Below are 14,513 nucleotides of genomic sequence, written 5' to 3' on the forward strand. Positions count from 1 at the left end.
TTAGTAATTAAGTAAGAACATATTATCGTAAGAGCATTTATATGCTATCTAGAAAAATGTTATGGAGGCAGGGAGAGATGGAGAGTGGGTGCTCAGGATGGTAGGGGTAAAATGGTCAATGGGTGAGGGTTTGGTGGGTGGGGAGAAGACAATAAACTTGAAACGACACTTGCGCAACTTGTTTTTCCTACCTTCATTAAGAAAGTCATTGTTCTCATTTTTAAGGAGTTTGTTTTCTAGGAAAAATATTTTCCAAACATAAGAAAATTGACAAACATTTTCCTCCATTTCTTATAATTTATGTCTTCTTCACTCATGAAAGAGAAATTTGTTCTAGTCTTTGAATTATTATTGCTAAATTTCTAATCTATGTATCTATATGTTCAATTTGCTCAGTAATCTTGGTCACTACTTGAGTATTTCTTACTTCTAATTCCTTAGGTTTTTCAATAATAATTTTTACTAACCTTTCTATTTCTGTTTTTGTAGGTATGTTTTCAAGGTTGAATTTTATATTTAAAAATTGAATCTTTCGATCTACTTCTAGTTGTTGAGATTTGGTATCAGAGCGAGAAGTTTCTGTAGACCTTTAAATGCGGCGACCTCTAAAGAATATTCAAGTCTTTAAAGAAACAAAAAGAAAGCTAAAAAGTTTATATTGGGAATACAAATGATTGAATAAGACCAAGGAAGATAACCTTAGACTAGACGAGTTAATAGACATAATATCTAGAGTAGAATATAAATTTGTGACACAGCTTAAAGCTAGAGCAAACTATCATTTATGAAAAGACATCCACCATATCGCAATATAAGATCTAGATATTGGTTATTATATCGTGAATACAAGATTAAACAGAAAGTCGAACAATTAAAAAAGGCTTTAGAAGACTATCTAAAAATAGTAGAAACTATAGATAGCATAGATAATACAAATTATTGGTTTAAAAAGGAAAGATTAGTTAGAGGAGACCTTATAAGTGTCTTGAAGTGGAAAATCCAAAGTCAGAAAACTGATATAAGATATAGCAATAATAGAATTAGATGGTGTAATATGCGCATAAGTGATCAGGCCTACCAACTTGGATAAAACTGTCCATGCAAAATCAATCGGTATTTCAAAGATATAAAAAGGTACATAAGTGGTTTATCGACGAACTACGTCATAATTCAGAAGTAACAAAGTCAGAAACTGAGTTAAAGACAATTATAAACCAATACAAGTTATAACATCCAGATAAACATACTATATATTTACAAAGACAATTAGAAGCCTTAGAAATACAAATAAGCTATTCTAACATCCGGATAAGACGTTATAAAGAAATACTTATCTCTATTCCGTTAGGATAAATATTCATGCCATTAGAATACGTAAAATGAATTAAATTAAGACAGAATTGGATACACCAAGAACGAAAGTTTAGAGCAGAACTTAAAAAGAACCTTGCTTGGTTACAAGAACAGTTAGAGAAATCAGTATTTCAAATACAACCTTATACAACAGAAGCTCTATACAAAGAACAAACTGAATTGAGAGCAGAGCTACTTAGAGAAATTTCTGAGGTACAAAACGATATTAGATTTAGTACCTATAGAGTAGAATTATACGAAGTACTCTGGAAAGTTAATTCATTAGGATAAACAAAATAGATTCGTTAAAACACCTCGAATACTTAAATTTATGAATACATCCTGAAAAGAAATACAGAGCTTTACACAAGACAAATACTATTAGGTGTAATTTCGCACAAGGAGATCATATATTACACTCTGAAGATAAACATCATAACACATTGATGGACTTAATTATAAACCTTAGTGAAACTACCCAACTAAAATACAAAGGAGTAATAAGAACCCTAGAAATCATAGAAACAATAATAAACAAACAAGCTAAGATACTAACTAGATTAGAACAGAACTTTAATTTCCTCAAATCTCAACAACTAGAAGTAGATCGAAAGATTCAATTTTTAAATACAAAATTCAACGTTGAAAAAATACCTACAAAAACAGAAATAGAAAGATTAGTAAAAACTATTATTGAAAAATCTAAGGAATTAGAAGTAAGAAATACTCAAGTAGTGACCAAGATTACCGAGCAAATAGAACATATAGATACAGAGATTAGAAATTTAGCAATAATAATTCAAAGACTAGAGCAAATTTCTCTTTCATGAGTGAAGAAGACATAAATTATAAAAAGGCATTAGAAGTAGTAATCAAATATCACCAAGATCTAGTAGGATATTCAGCACATATTCCAACTAGCATAAGTGATAAAATCATACTAAAATAAAATAATACAATAATAGTTTTGTTAATAGAAATAAATATCAAAATAGATAAGCTAATTAAAGAAAAACAATCAGAAATTCAGGCTCCAAAGAACACCGAAATAGACGAATTAATTGATCAATTAAAGAGAATAGAAATAACTCCACAAAAAGAAAGAGAAAGACAACACATAATCAAAAAACCTAAACCATAGATCTTTTTTCACATAAATCAAGACGGATAGGCGACGAAAACAACCAAAGGATAAGTTTTTCAGACAACATGATAGAAAATAATCTTATATCTAGGATTTTATCCCGCCGAAGACACCTTAGTGAAGAACAAAATCAAGAACTTAATGAAATAGTAGATGTAGACAGAGACTTACAAATATTCCAACAAAATCAATTAAAATTACTAAATCCCAAGACTTTATAAAAAGTTTCATATTTTTCTCAAAATAATCAGTTATATAGACATTACAGAGAAGAACAAATATCTGTTATAGGAGAGAAATTTTCAGTATTAAATTTAGTAACTTCGAATTTCTTAAAAATTATAAAGTCCCCTTCCATAATGCTAATACATATGGAACTAATAGTCATAGGGATAAAAGGACTAACTAGAAAAAATTTAGGTTCTAAAGTATTAGTAGTAGTATATGATGATAGGTGGTCAGATTTAAAGAAATCCATAATTGGACTAACTGAAGTAGACGTGACTAATAATGGAGGAATATTTTATATTAGTCCAGACTTTTTAATAAAACTCAAAGAATTCGGTAAACACATTAAAATAGGAATACAAACTAAAGGATACGAAGAAATGAATCATGAAAATAATATGTTAATGTGTATAGGTTTTATAGGTAAAATGACCTTGAGTAGTAATACCAAATTCAGACTTCAAGTTAATGATGTTGTGGAAGTAATGGGTAATAAAGGGATAAAACTAATAGAACCCATTAAAATTAATCCAGAAGAATACGCGGGGCTAGAATGGAATCTAGACAAGTTAAGTAAACCTAAAGTATTTATACCATAAAATCACCTAATGTATACCAGTTCAAAAGGCGAGACTTCTATACGGTTTACAGATTATAGTTATACAAGCCAAAATCAAATAGATGATATAGACACTGATAGTACAGTAGCAACAGAACAAAAAACATTAATGAACATAGAACTAATCCAAGAAGAATGTGAAGTAGACAAAGTTATTGAAATAGCAAAAAGAATATACAAAGAAAATAAGTATAGTGTGTTTAAATGCAAAGATGGTAAAAAAAATCAAATGGATATCATGAAAATCGTAGAACATTTTAGACTATGTCCAGAAAGAGATGATAACATAGCATATCGGATAGAATACATAGGATATATGAAAAAAGAAACTCCTAATATAGAAAACTTGGAATCGTTTAGTGATATAGAATCTCTAATAAGCTACAAAGAATTAATGAATGAAGCAACAAGCGCTCATAATGCTAGTCCTTTCCAACGAACTAGTGCAGCACCCAATGTAGTACATAGTATAGGCAATTTACCAAGAAAAGCATGGCATATGTCAGATACAAAAATAAAAGAAAATATTAAACCGGCTGGAAGAAGTATGCCGTTAGAAGAACCCATTAAACTATAAGAAGGAGGAAATAAAAAAAATACTCAACATAGCTGCTCATGATCCACAAATGTGGAATATAGTTATAGATGTCTGGAAAGGAATAGTCGTAGCAAATTTTATAAAAAAAACTATCAAGAAATAGATGCAGAAACAATATATAGGTACTTAGAAATATTTTTAGGAGAATCATGTAAAGCTGTATGGGAAGCCTATAAACAAACTTATCCTTAGGAATTTCAAAGTTTAATAGAGTTAGGACCAAACCCATATAACTTTGCCAATAAAATACATGTATTACTAACAGGAGAAGATTCAAATAGTGGACTATTAGCATTACAAAGTAATGCAGTAATAAAATTAGAACAATTAAGCATTACAAATTGAATGCATATTAAAGACTTTCTTAAAGATTATTTTTATTATTGCACAGTTAGTGGTAATACCTTTGACGATGAACTAGGTAAAAAATTATTTCATAAATTACCAGGAGCTTTAGGAAGAGAAATAGAAGAAAGATGGTACAAAAGAGCAGGGGTAGAATAAAATTCTACTGCTTTATGGTCAATAGGACAAAAAAATACAACATGTAATGGAAATACAACAAGAAAAGTGTACTAACATACAAATCCAGAAGCAACTCAAACAGAATGAAATGAATTTCTGTAAATCTGTAATATACACAATTCAGAGTTATGATAAAAAACCACACAAGCAAAGAAAATACAAAAAATGACCTTATTATAACAACCAGTCAAACAAACGTAAAAAATACTACCTAAAAAGATCTTCGGCTAGAAAGCTTTATTTAAATAGAGAAAGGCATGTTAGAAAATACAAGAATGATAAAAATTATAAAAACAAATTAGAATGTTATACATGTGGTAGTATAGAACATCTAGCTAATATATGTCCTAAAAGAAATAATAGTAAGACAAGAAACTCTCAATTAGTGGAAGAACTACAAGAAACACTATTAAATGTAGATAAATATATGTCCGATACTGAGAACATATACTCTATAGTAAGTATTGAGGTAGCAGAAAAAACTCAGTTTGAATCTTCAGACTCTGAAGAAGAAAATCTCATAAATGAACTAGGACTAGAAAGAGAAATATTAAATTTAGAAGACTTACAATTAAGTATCATGATGAATATAGAAAAAGAATGTAGTCATAATTTTGAAAGACATAAGAGAATAGATAGTAACCAATGTAGTATCTGTAAGTGGTACCTAAGTAGAACAAATAGGGCCAAGTGCCAAAACTGTTACATGGAAGCATGCAAAACTTACATAGAAGCCAAATTAGAAGTAAAAATAGAAAAACAACAAAAAAGCTTACCAATAAAAGACTCGATTACTAATTTAAGGCTACTAACTCTAGAAACCAGATTAAATAAATTCGAACAAAGATTAGTTTACCTTGAAAGAGGAAAACAAAAGGTAGATATAGAAGACACTGCACAAGGAACAATACACCTAGACAATATAGAATCTGAACTCATGAATATAGAAGAAAACAATACTAGGTTTATATGTAACGAAGACAAACAATTTGGAACAGTAAAAGTTTTAGCTAAAATTAAAATTAAAGATATAGAAGTAGAAACTCTAGCATTAGTAGATACAGGATGTACAAGTTGTCTTATAAATAAAAGGATACTGCCAGCAAAAATACTAAAAACATTTAAAGAACCTATATCAACACTACAAATGGATGGAACTTATAATTTTTATAATCATTACATAGAAAAATCCCAAATAAGTTTTATCAATACATGTAATAAATTCTACAAACCTACATATAATAAATTCTAACAAAAGACCTAGATATCAAAACAGATCTGGTAATAGGATTGCACTTCCTTATACAAAATAATGGAAGCTGTTTGTTTTCTAGAGATGAAATAATATTATTTAGAAATACAACATATACCCCAGTACAAATTATAAACAAACCTTCAAAAGGGAGGTCTCAATTAACGGCAATTCCTAAAGAAGATACAGTCATTTGTTGTACAGACTGCAGCACTAAAAGTAGCTGTACATTACAAAACATACATGAAAAGGATGAAGAGTATTTAAAACAATCATACTTAGAAGTTATAGAAAAGGACTATTACCTTAATAAATATAGAAATCGATTTCTATAATTTTCAAAAAGGAATACATGCTCTTGAAACAATTGCTTTACTCCTAGTATATAGTTAGCTTCTTTATATCTTAACAATAACTATGGATTAACCTAAAAATTCTTAGGATCTGAGGCCTTGAAAGTCCGCATAAACAAAGGACGAATGTATGGCCAGATTTATATCCGGGGTGAGGTTCAAGATGAAGTTGTTAAGAACATAAGTAAAGAAGAAGAGATGAACAAGGTAAAATAAAATTAAAAAATAAAAAAGAAAGAAAAAAAAGAAAAAATTGGGGGGGGGGGGAATAAGATATAAACTATCAGACTGTCATTTTTCTGAAATATTGAGACATTGAAACATCCCTTAACATTGTAATCATTTATCATTGAATTATCTTATTATATATATATATATATTGAAATGATATTTTTTTTCACTCACACAGCTCAATTTTCTTCTGAAATTACGTTTAAATACAGTTTCAACATTCAAATACTCTTTTTCTATTTAATTTTAATATAATTTCCCCGTCTTATAGATGAAAGGAACATAACTTTGATTTTTTTGAAGTTCTATAATCCAACAGATGTAACTGAAGCAGAGATGTATTTGAAATTTATATAATACGCAAAAATAATAAAAAATATACATATGTAATAAATATAGGGTAAACAAGAGAAATTCCACTAATTTAGTTTTTAATTACCTTCCTTCGCTTCATTTTTCATTATTACGAATCTTATCATAAATTGAACCTCGAATACATATATCTATCGCGGCTTAATACATATATCCGAAATACATATTAAGCAAATATATATCATTTAGTGTGTAATTAAGGGATTATAATTGAAAGCCATTAATTAAGAATAAAATCGCTTAACAACTTTGAGGATATTGCATATCACAACTCCTAAAATAAATCAAAACAATCGCAATTAAAAATTTGACGATTCACCAAAGTTTTTTTTTCCCTTAATTCTACGACTTTGGATACATGTATATGACACATATAGATTAGTCATATACCTATAATTAAATATTTAAATAAAAAATGTAACTGAAAGGTATGATTTAGGGAGTAAATCACGCATGCATCAACTTTGGAGTATTTCACGGTATCATAACTCCTAAAAATGTTAAAACATTCAAAATCCTTTCAATTTTCTTAGAGAATCAACAAACTTTACTCTTCTTATTCTCTGAAATTTTTCTCCAATAATTTTGAACTTTTAACAATGACGAATATCACTGTATTGTTACAAATCGTGTATCTGAAATTTAATGGCAGATATATATACATGTTCAGATATTCGATTATTTGAGGGATACAACTTAGATATTAATTAACATTGCTACTTATTGGATACGCATGTAACTGATAATAAATTTTGAAAAAATTACACGAATCGATAAACATTACTAATTTATTATTTAATATAGCTATAATTTCACATAATTACGAATCACGGCTACAATTTAATAAAATTTGTTATTGTACAAATTTGAGGGCATATATACAAATTTGAAAGCGAATTTAAGGGCTTATATATAAAACTCTAAAGCAAATTCGTATTTTATTTTGTATTTTTATATTTCAAGGCTCATATTTAAATATCTAAAGATTTGTATTTGTATACAAAATGAATTTAGGGGCTTATATACAAATCACTAAAACAAATTTATATTTATATATAAAATCTCTTTAAAAATTCAATTTGTATGATATACAAACAAAAATTGACATAACTATAAAAGGTAATTAGGCAAACAGAAACTAATTATGTTTGAAGTTTTTGTTATTTAGGTTTATGATCTAAAGTCAAGGTATTTTTCCTCAACATTGCATGCGTGCTATTTACAGCAGGTTTGGATGATGGTGTTCCGTGGTATGGTATAATATGATTAGTAAGAAAACCACGTTTGTTTTGATTATTTCTTTAATTACATGATATGATATGGTTTGGTTTCATGATTTTATAATCATGAAAACCCTCGCTTTTTAAAACCATCAATTTGGTGGTATCCCATTGTTTACTATTTTTTCCCCCAATTATATCCTTAATTTTAAATAATTCTAATTTACCATTTATACTTTATTAAACGTTATCCTAATATATTTACTGGTTTCACCGATGTATTACTTATTCTCCTCCGCAATAATTTTTGAAGCTTTTAGGAATTTTCGTATAATAATTAAGGGCATTTTCATAAATTTATCAGTTACGTTACACTATCGTACAGTCAAATCAAACAAAAAAATTATTATTAAACAATACCAAATCATACAATATATCCAAACATAATATTATACGATACATATAGTATCATATCATACAACTCCGTTCATTATGAAACTATTGAAAACCACCTTCCAAAAGTAGTGTTAAGTAATGGACGGAGTCCCCCCTTGTAATTCAAAGAAGCTGCTCTCAAATTCAGTTTCCCAAATTTCTTGTTTGGGTCTTTAATGGCATATGATCTCAGGAAAAGAACGGAACCGCCTTACGGCCGGTCGGCAACCACTGCTCCTCCTCCTCCCAGCCATCATCATCCGATGTACGGTCAACCTTCCAGCCTTTACCCTCGGGTCGGCCAACACTCCGTCGTAAACCTCCCCGGGCGTTTTCATCCCACCTCTTCACCATCGTCCACTTGTATGTCTTTTTCCCTCTTTGATGACATGGGTCACTCACTATAAGTATATGTAAATAAAATATGTGTACTTGAGAGCCAAGTTCTGTTTCGATGGCTAATCATACTGGGGATGTTATTATTGACTTGTTGATGTATAATTTTGCAGCCGGAATCGGCATCAGAGTTGCTATAAAACCAGAATATCGGATTACGCCTCCGGTATGAAACATGTGATCGATTCCCTTGTATATTATTCTCACAGATCGACCTTTTCAGTATTTCATTATGTAGAAGACACGCGTCATGCACATATTGATTTTAGTGTGCAAAAGTATTTTCCTTGCAATTAGTAATTTGTGATCTCGATTGTTAGATTAATGCAGAATTTAAAGAACATATTTGGACCTGACATTACATAGTTTTTTCCAATTTTGGTTCTTATAGCCTCCATTGGTCCCACAAGTAGGAGACATTCCTCGATGCACAATTCACTTTGATTTTGACCTTGAGAAGAAGATTTTAGTTGAAGCAGAAAAGGAAACCCAAAACTGGAGCAGGCTAGGTCTGGACAATCTTCCATCCAGAAGGTCAGACCAAGCTTCTATGGTGAGTGTTCCATTTGATGATTGTGTTAATCTTACTATTAGTTTAAGTTAAACAGGTGCATTTTCATGTGAACCTGTATACGTGTGACCTCTAATTTGCTGCTTCTGAGAAAGAGTATATAGTTGGGTCGTAATTGAATATCCCACTTGTACATGGTCTCTTCGTTTCCATCTTAATGGTTGAATGAAGTGGAGCTGTTTGTACTTTGTGTTTAGCAAACAGATGGAGGTGCTAACACCTTACTGTTAAAGTAGCTCAAAACATTGAGGTAGTATATCTATTTAACATCATTTTATACCCTATAGGGTCATTTTATACTCCTCTCAATAGAGGTAGAGAAGATCAGATAATGCATGTCTTACTTCAAGTTTCGCGCCTTCCTTTCTATGACCCGTGCATGGGGAGAATGTTCAATCTCATTCCTCCCTTAGAAGTTTTCAAATCCTAATACTGCTTTTGAATAATAAAAAAAAGGGTACTTCAAAATGTGTCCATCCTTTGACGTGCTTAGGATATGCTGATCAGGACACATGAATGATATGTTTTCGTGGCCAATAGCCTGTTGTCAAAGGGTACATCTTGTGCTTCTTTTGAAACTTGCTTTTGCTGATACTTCCCCTCTAGGTATCAGATTATAGTGTGTTATGCCATAAAGAAACTGATGTGATTTCAGTTTCTTTGCAAATGCTGATTTGGCAGAGATTTGCTTATTGTTTTATTTAATTTGAATGTAGGCATCCTCTGGAGATCCTGTTATGAACAAATACATTGCATTGGGTCTCAACAGAGAGGCTGTGCCTCTTGCAGTTGCAAATTATGGAGACAATCCAACCAAGGTATTCTTTTTCATGTTACTTGATTCTTGTATTTTAATTCTTTGCATGTTATTCAGTTTGGGTTGTAGTAATCAATTATTTTTGAGCTATGCTTTTGGACTACTATTAAGAGGGACTATGAGCTTCGTCAATTAGCTGATCTAAAGAAATCCCTCCTACATCATGAATGATGATTTCTATTCATCTCATTCTGTCCTAACATATTGAAATTATATAAGAAGAACAATAAGTCAAGTTGCAGCCTTTCAGTAGAAATTATTTTATTGAAGCTATATTTAACTTTGATACTCGAAAAGTACATTATCTAGTTTATTTGGGATGGAAGGAGCTGTAACAAACATTGTTACTTATTATTTGTGTTATAGCATTAAGACAGTGCCTCTGTCTAGTAAATAGAACAATTCACCTATGCAATTTTTTCAAACATTATTGCCATTTTCGAATGAGGAAAGATGATGTTCATAAACTTTTTTCAGGTCAAAGAATTTGCTGACGGTTATACTCGCTTGAAAGAAATGGGATTCTCATCAAATAGTGCTGCAGATGCCTTGCTAATGAATGACAATGACACAAACAAGGCAATCCCATATTTGCTAAACAATCCATCTTACTAATGCCAGGAGTTGTGATGCTATTATAAACCACAGCAATACTGCTATTGTAAATTTGTTATACTTTGTTTTGATAATGCTTATTCAAACTTGCAGTTAGAGAGAGACCCATGTTCTGATATCCCGGTTTGTAGTAAAATAACTTTGGATATACTCAGTTTGGTGTATAAAACAGCTAGTTAAAAAGTTGTCCGAGTACTTGCTTAGAGATAGCCCATCCATCCCACGGTAGAAAAATATTAATTTGACTATGTCTATAAAGATTTTGAATTCCTTCAAGAGGACTCAGTTATATCAAGTCTATGTTTCCACCTAGTTTGTAAGTATGAGTGAATAACTTAAAATGGACATTCAACTTCAGCAAATTCCTCACTGAAATTGCGTATATTTATTTTGTATCAACAGTGCCACTCAACCTATTCGCTAATTTATCTATAAATGTTATAAAATAAACTAACTTAACAATTTAAGAAGGAGAAAATAAGATAAAGAGAGAAGAGAAGAAGATGAGAGAAACGTATGTATCTGTGTTTTTTTTTTCTATCAATGCACAAGAAAGAGGCTATATTTATAGCCATAAAATGAGTAAAAACCAAGTGGGCAACTTGCCCACTTTTAAGTGGGGCCAACTTGGAAAATAACATCCATAATATAAAACTCCCCATTGGATGTCTATATAAAAGAAAAATTCTAGTGAAAGAATATATATATATATATATATATATATATATATATATAGTTATTTTCAATATCCATAGATGTTGTGCCTCGTTAAAACCTTACTAGAAAAAATCCAGTGGGAAAAAACTTAGTGAAGGAAAAAGAGTACATACATCTGATAATACGTCTTGAGTGTTTCCTCATTAAAAACCTTACCAGGAAAATCCAGTGGGACAAAACCTTGATTAAGGAAAAAAGAGTGCAACACGTATTTTACGCCCCCTGATGAAAGCTTCATTTGATATTTTGAAGACGACATATTCCCATCTTATACCTTAGTTTCTCAAAAGTTAATATTGGTAATGCCTTTGTGAATAAATCTGCAAGATTATCACTTGAACGAACTTGTTGTACATCAATATCATCATTCTTTTGGAGATCATGTGTAAAGAATAATTTTGATGAAATATGTTTCGTTCTGTCTCCTTTTATGAAGTCACCTTTCAATTGAGCTATGCACGTGACATTGTCTTCGAATATAATTATGGGTACTTTGACATCATTTTCTAGGCTGCATCTTTCTTTAATGAACTGTATCATCGATCTCAACCACACACATTCTCTACTTGCTTCATAAATTGCTATTATTTCAGCATGATTTGAAGAAGTAGCAACAATAGACTACTTTGTAGATCGCCATGATATCGTAGTTCCTCCGTGTGTAAATAGATAGCCTGTCTGAAATCGAGCTTTATATGGGTCTGATAAATAACCTGCATCTGCATAACCAATAAGGTCTGCACAATATTTGTTAGTATAAAACAAACTCATATCAATGGTACCTTTTAGGTATCGCAAGATATGTTTGATACCATTCCAATGCCTTCGCGTTGTGGATGAACTATACCTTGCCAGCAAATTAACAGAAAATATTATATCAGGCCTGGTTGCGTTAGCAAGATACATAAGTGCACCAATTGCACTGAGATATGGTACTTTAGGACCAAGAAATTCTTTATCCTCTTCTAGAGGTCGAAATGGATATTTTTCCAATTTAAGTGATCGAACAATCATTGGAATACTTAATGGATGTGCTTTGTCCATGTAAAATCATTTTAAGATTTTCTCAGTGTAGGCAGATTGGTGGACAAAGATCCCATCTGCTAAATGTTCAATTTGCAGACCTAGACAAAGTTTTATCTTTCCAATGTCTTTCATCTCAAATTCTTTCTTTAGATATTCAATCGTCTTTAAGATCTCTTCAGGGGTTCCAATGAGATTTATGTCATCAACATAAACGGCGAGTATAACAAACTCTGATTCCGTTTTCTTAATAAAAACACATGGACAAAGGACATCATTTATATAACATTCATTCATTAAGTACTCACTAAAGCGATTATATCACATACGCCCTGACTGTTTCAGACCATATAATGATTTTTGTAATTTCATTGAGTACATCTCCCGAGAATTATTACATGCTTCAGGCAATTTTAATCCTTTTGAGATTTTCATGTAAATTTCATTATCAAGTGAACCGTAAAGGTAAGTTGTAACTACATCCATTAGATGTATTTCAAGATTTTTATGTACAGCTAAACTGTTGAGATATCGAAAAGTTATTTCATCCATGATCGGTGTATATGTTTCTTCATAGTTGACCCCGGGTCTTTGAGAGAATCCTTGTGCAACAAGGCGTGTCTTGTATCTTACAATTTCATTTCTCTTATTTTGTTTTCGAACAAAAATCCATTTATATCCAACTGGTTTTACACTTTCAGGGCTTGGACTACAGGTCCAAAAACCTCGCGTTTAGCAAGTGAGTCTAATTCTAATTGAATTACTTTTTGTTATTCTGGCCAATCACATCTATGTTGACATTCTTCGACGGATTTAGGCTCAAGACTTTCACTATCTTGCATGAGGTTAATTGCAACAATATACGCAAAAACATTATCCACTGTAATTTTCGATCGATCTAAATTTATCTCATTATCGGTAGAACTTATTGAAAGTTCTTCATTCACTTGAATCTCGGGTTCACTGATTTCTTCAAGAATATCAGGATTACTAAAATCTTGACCTTCTTCAGGAGGTTCTTGTGTAGTATCATCTTTATTATTCGTCACGCTTCTCTTTCTAGGATTTTTATCCTTTGAACTCAATGGTCTACCACGCTTCAGGCGTGTTTAAGATTTAGAAGCTATGATACTAGTAGATGGTCCTTTTGGGACATCAATCCAGATAGGCACATTCACTGCAGGGATATGTGACTTAGTTATCTGTTTCAAATCAGTAAATGCATCTGGCATTTGATTTGCTATTTTATGTAAGTGAATGATCTTCTGGACCTCCTGCTCACATGTACGAGTAACTAGATCAAAATGAGATAGTGATGAAACTTTTCAGTCAATTTCTCTTGCGGGTTCCTTTTTCTCTCCCTCTAATGGCGGGAAAATTGTTTCATCAAACCGATAATCTGCAAATCGAGCAGTGAATAAATCTCCTATCAACGGTTCAAAGTAGCGAATTATGGAGGGTAAATCAAACTCAACATATATGCCGAACCTTTGTTGAAGGTCCATCTTTGTACGTTGTGGTGGTGCTACAGGCACGTATACCGCACAATCAAAAATTCATAGATGGGCTATATTTGGCTCATGACTAAATACTAATTGTGACGGAGAATATTTATTATAATGTGTCGGTCTGAGACGTACAAGTGCTGCTGCATGTAAGATAACATGACCCCAAACAGTAATTGACAATTTTATTTTCATTAGTAGAGGCTTGGCTATCAATTGTAGGCGCTTAATAAATGACTCTGCAAGGCCATTTTGAGTATGAACATGAGCAACAAGATGTTCAATTTTTATCCCAATTGATAAGCAATAATCATCAAAAGCTTGGGATGTAAATTCTCCAGTATTATCAAGGCGAATGGACTTAATTGGAGAATCTGAGAATTGCGCCCTTAATCTTATTATTTGTGCTAACAACTTTGCAAACGCCAGGTTGTGAGATGATAAAAAGCACATTGAGACCATCTAGACGATGTATCTATTAGGACCATAAAATATCAAAAACAATCCACTAGGTGGATGAATACGTCCATATATATCTC

The 14,513-nt window shown here is 31.3% G+C and overlaps 1 protein-coding gene across 1 annotated transcript; it reads left to right on the top strand.

Moving 5' to 3' along the window:
• Positions 1-8,391: 8,391 nt before the first annotated feature.
• Positions 8,392-10,883, top strand: LOC129901550 (uncharacterized). Its single transcript, XM_055976763.1, has 5 exons — positions 8,392-8,693; positions 8,840-8,892; positions 9,118-9,279; positions 10,014-10,115; positions 10,592-10,883. Exons 1-5 carry the CDS (start codon positions 8,507-8,509, stop codon positions 10,727-10,729), a joined length of 642 nt encoding a protein of 213 aa, XP_055832738.1. The 5' UTR covers positions 8,392-8,506; the 3' UTR covers positions 10,730-10,883.
• The last annotated feature ends 3,630 nt before the right edge of the window (positions 10,884-14,513 follow it).

The sequence above is a fragment of the Solanum dulcamara genome, chromosome 8 (genome assembly GCF_947179165.1).
Source record: "Solanum dulcamara chromosome 8, daSolDulc1.2, whole genome shotgun sequence".
Classification (NCBI taxonomy): Eukaryota; Viridiplantae; Streptophyta; class Magnoliopsida; order Solanales; family Solanaceae; genus Solanum; species Solanum dulcamara.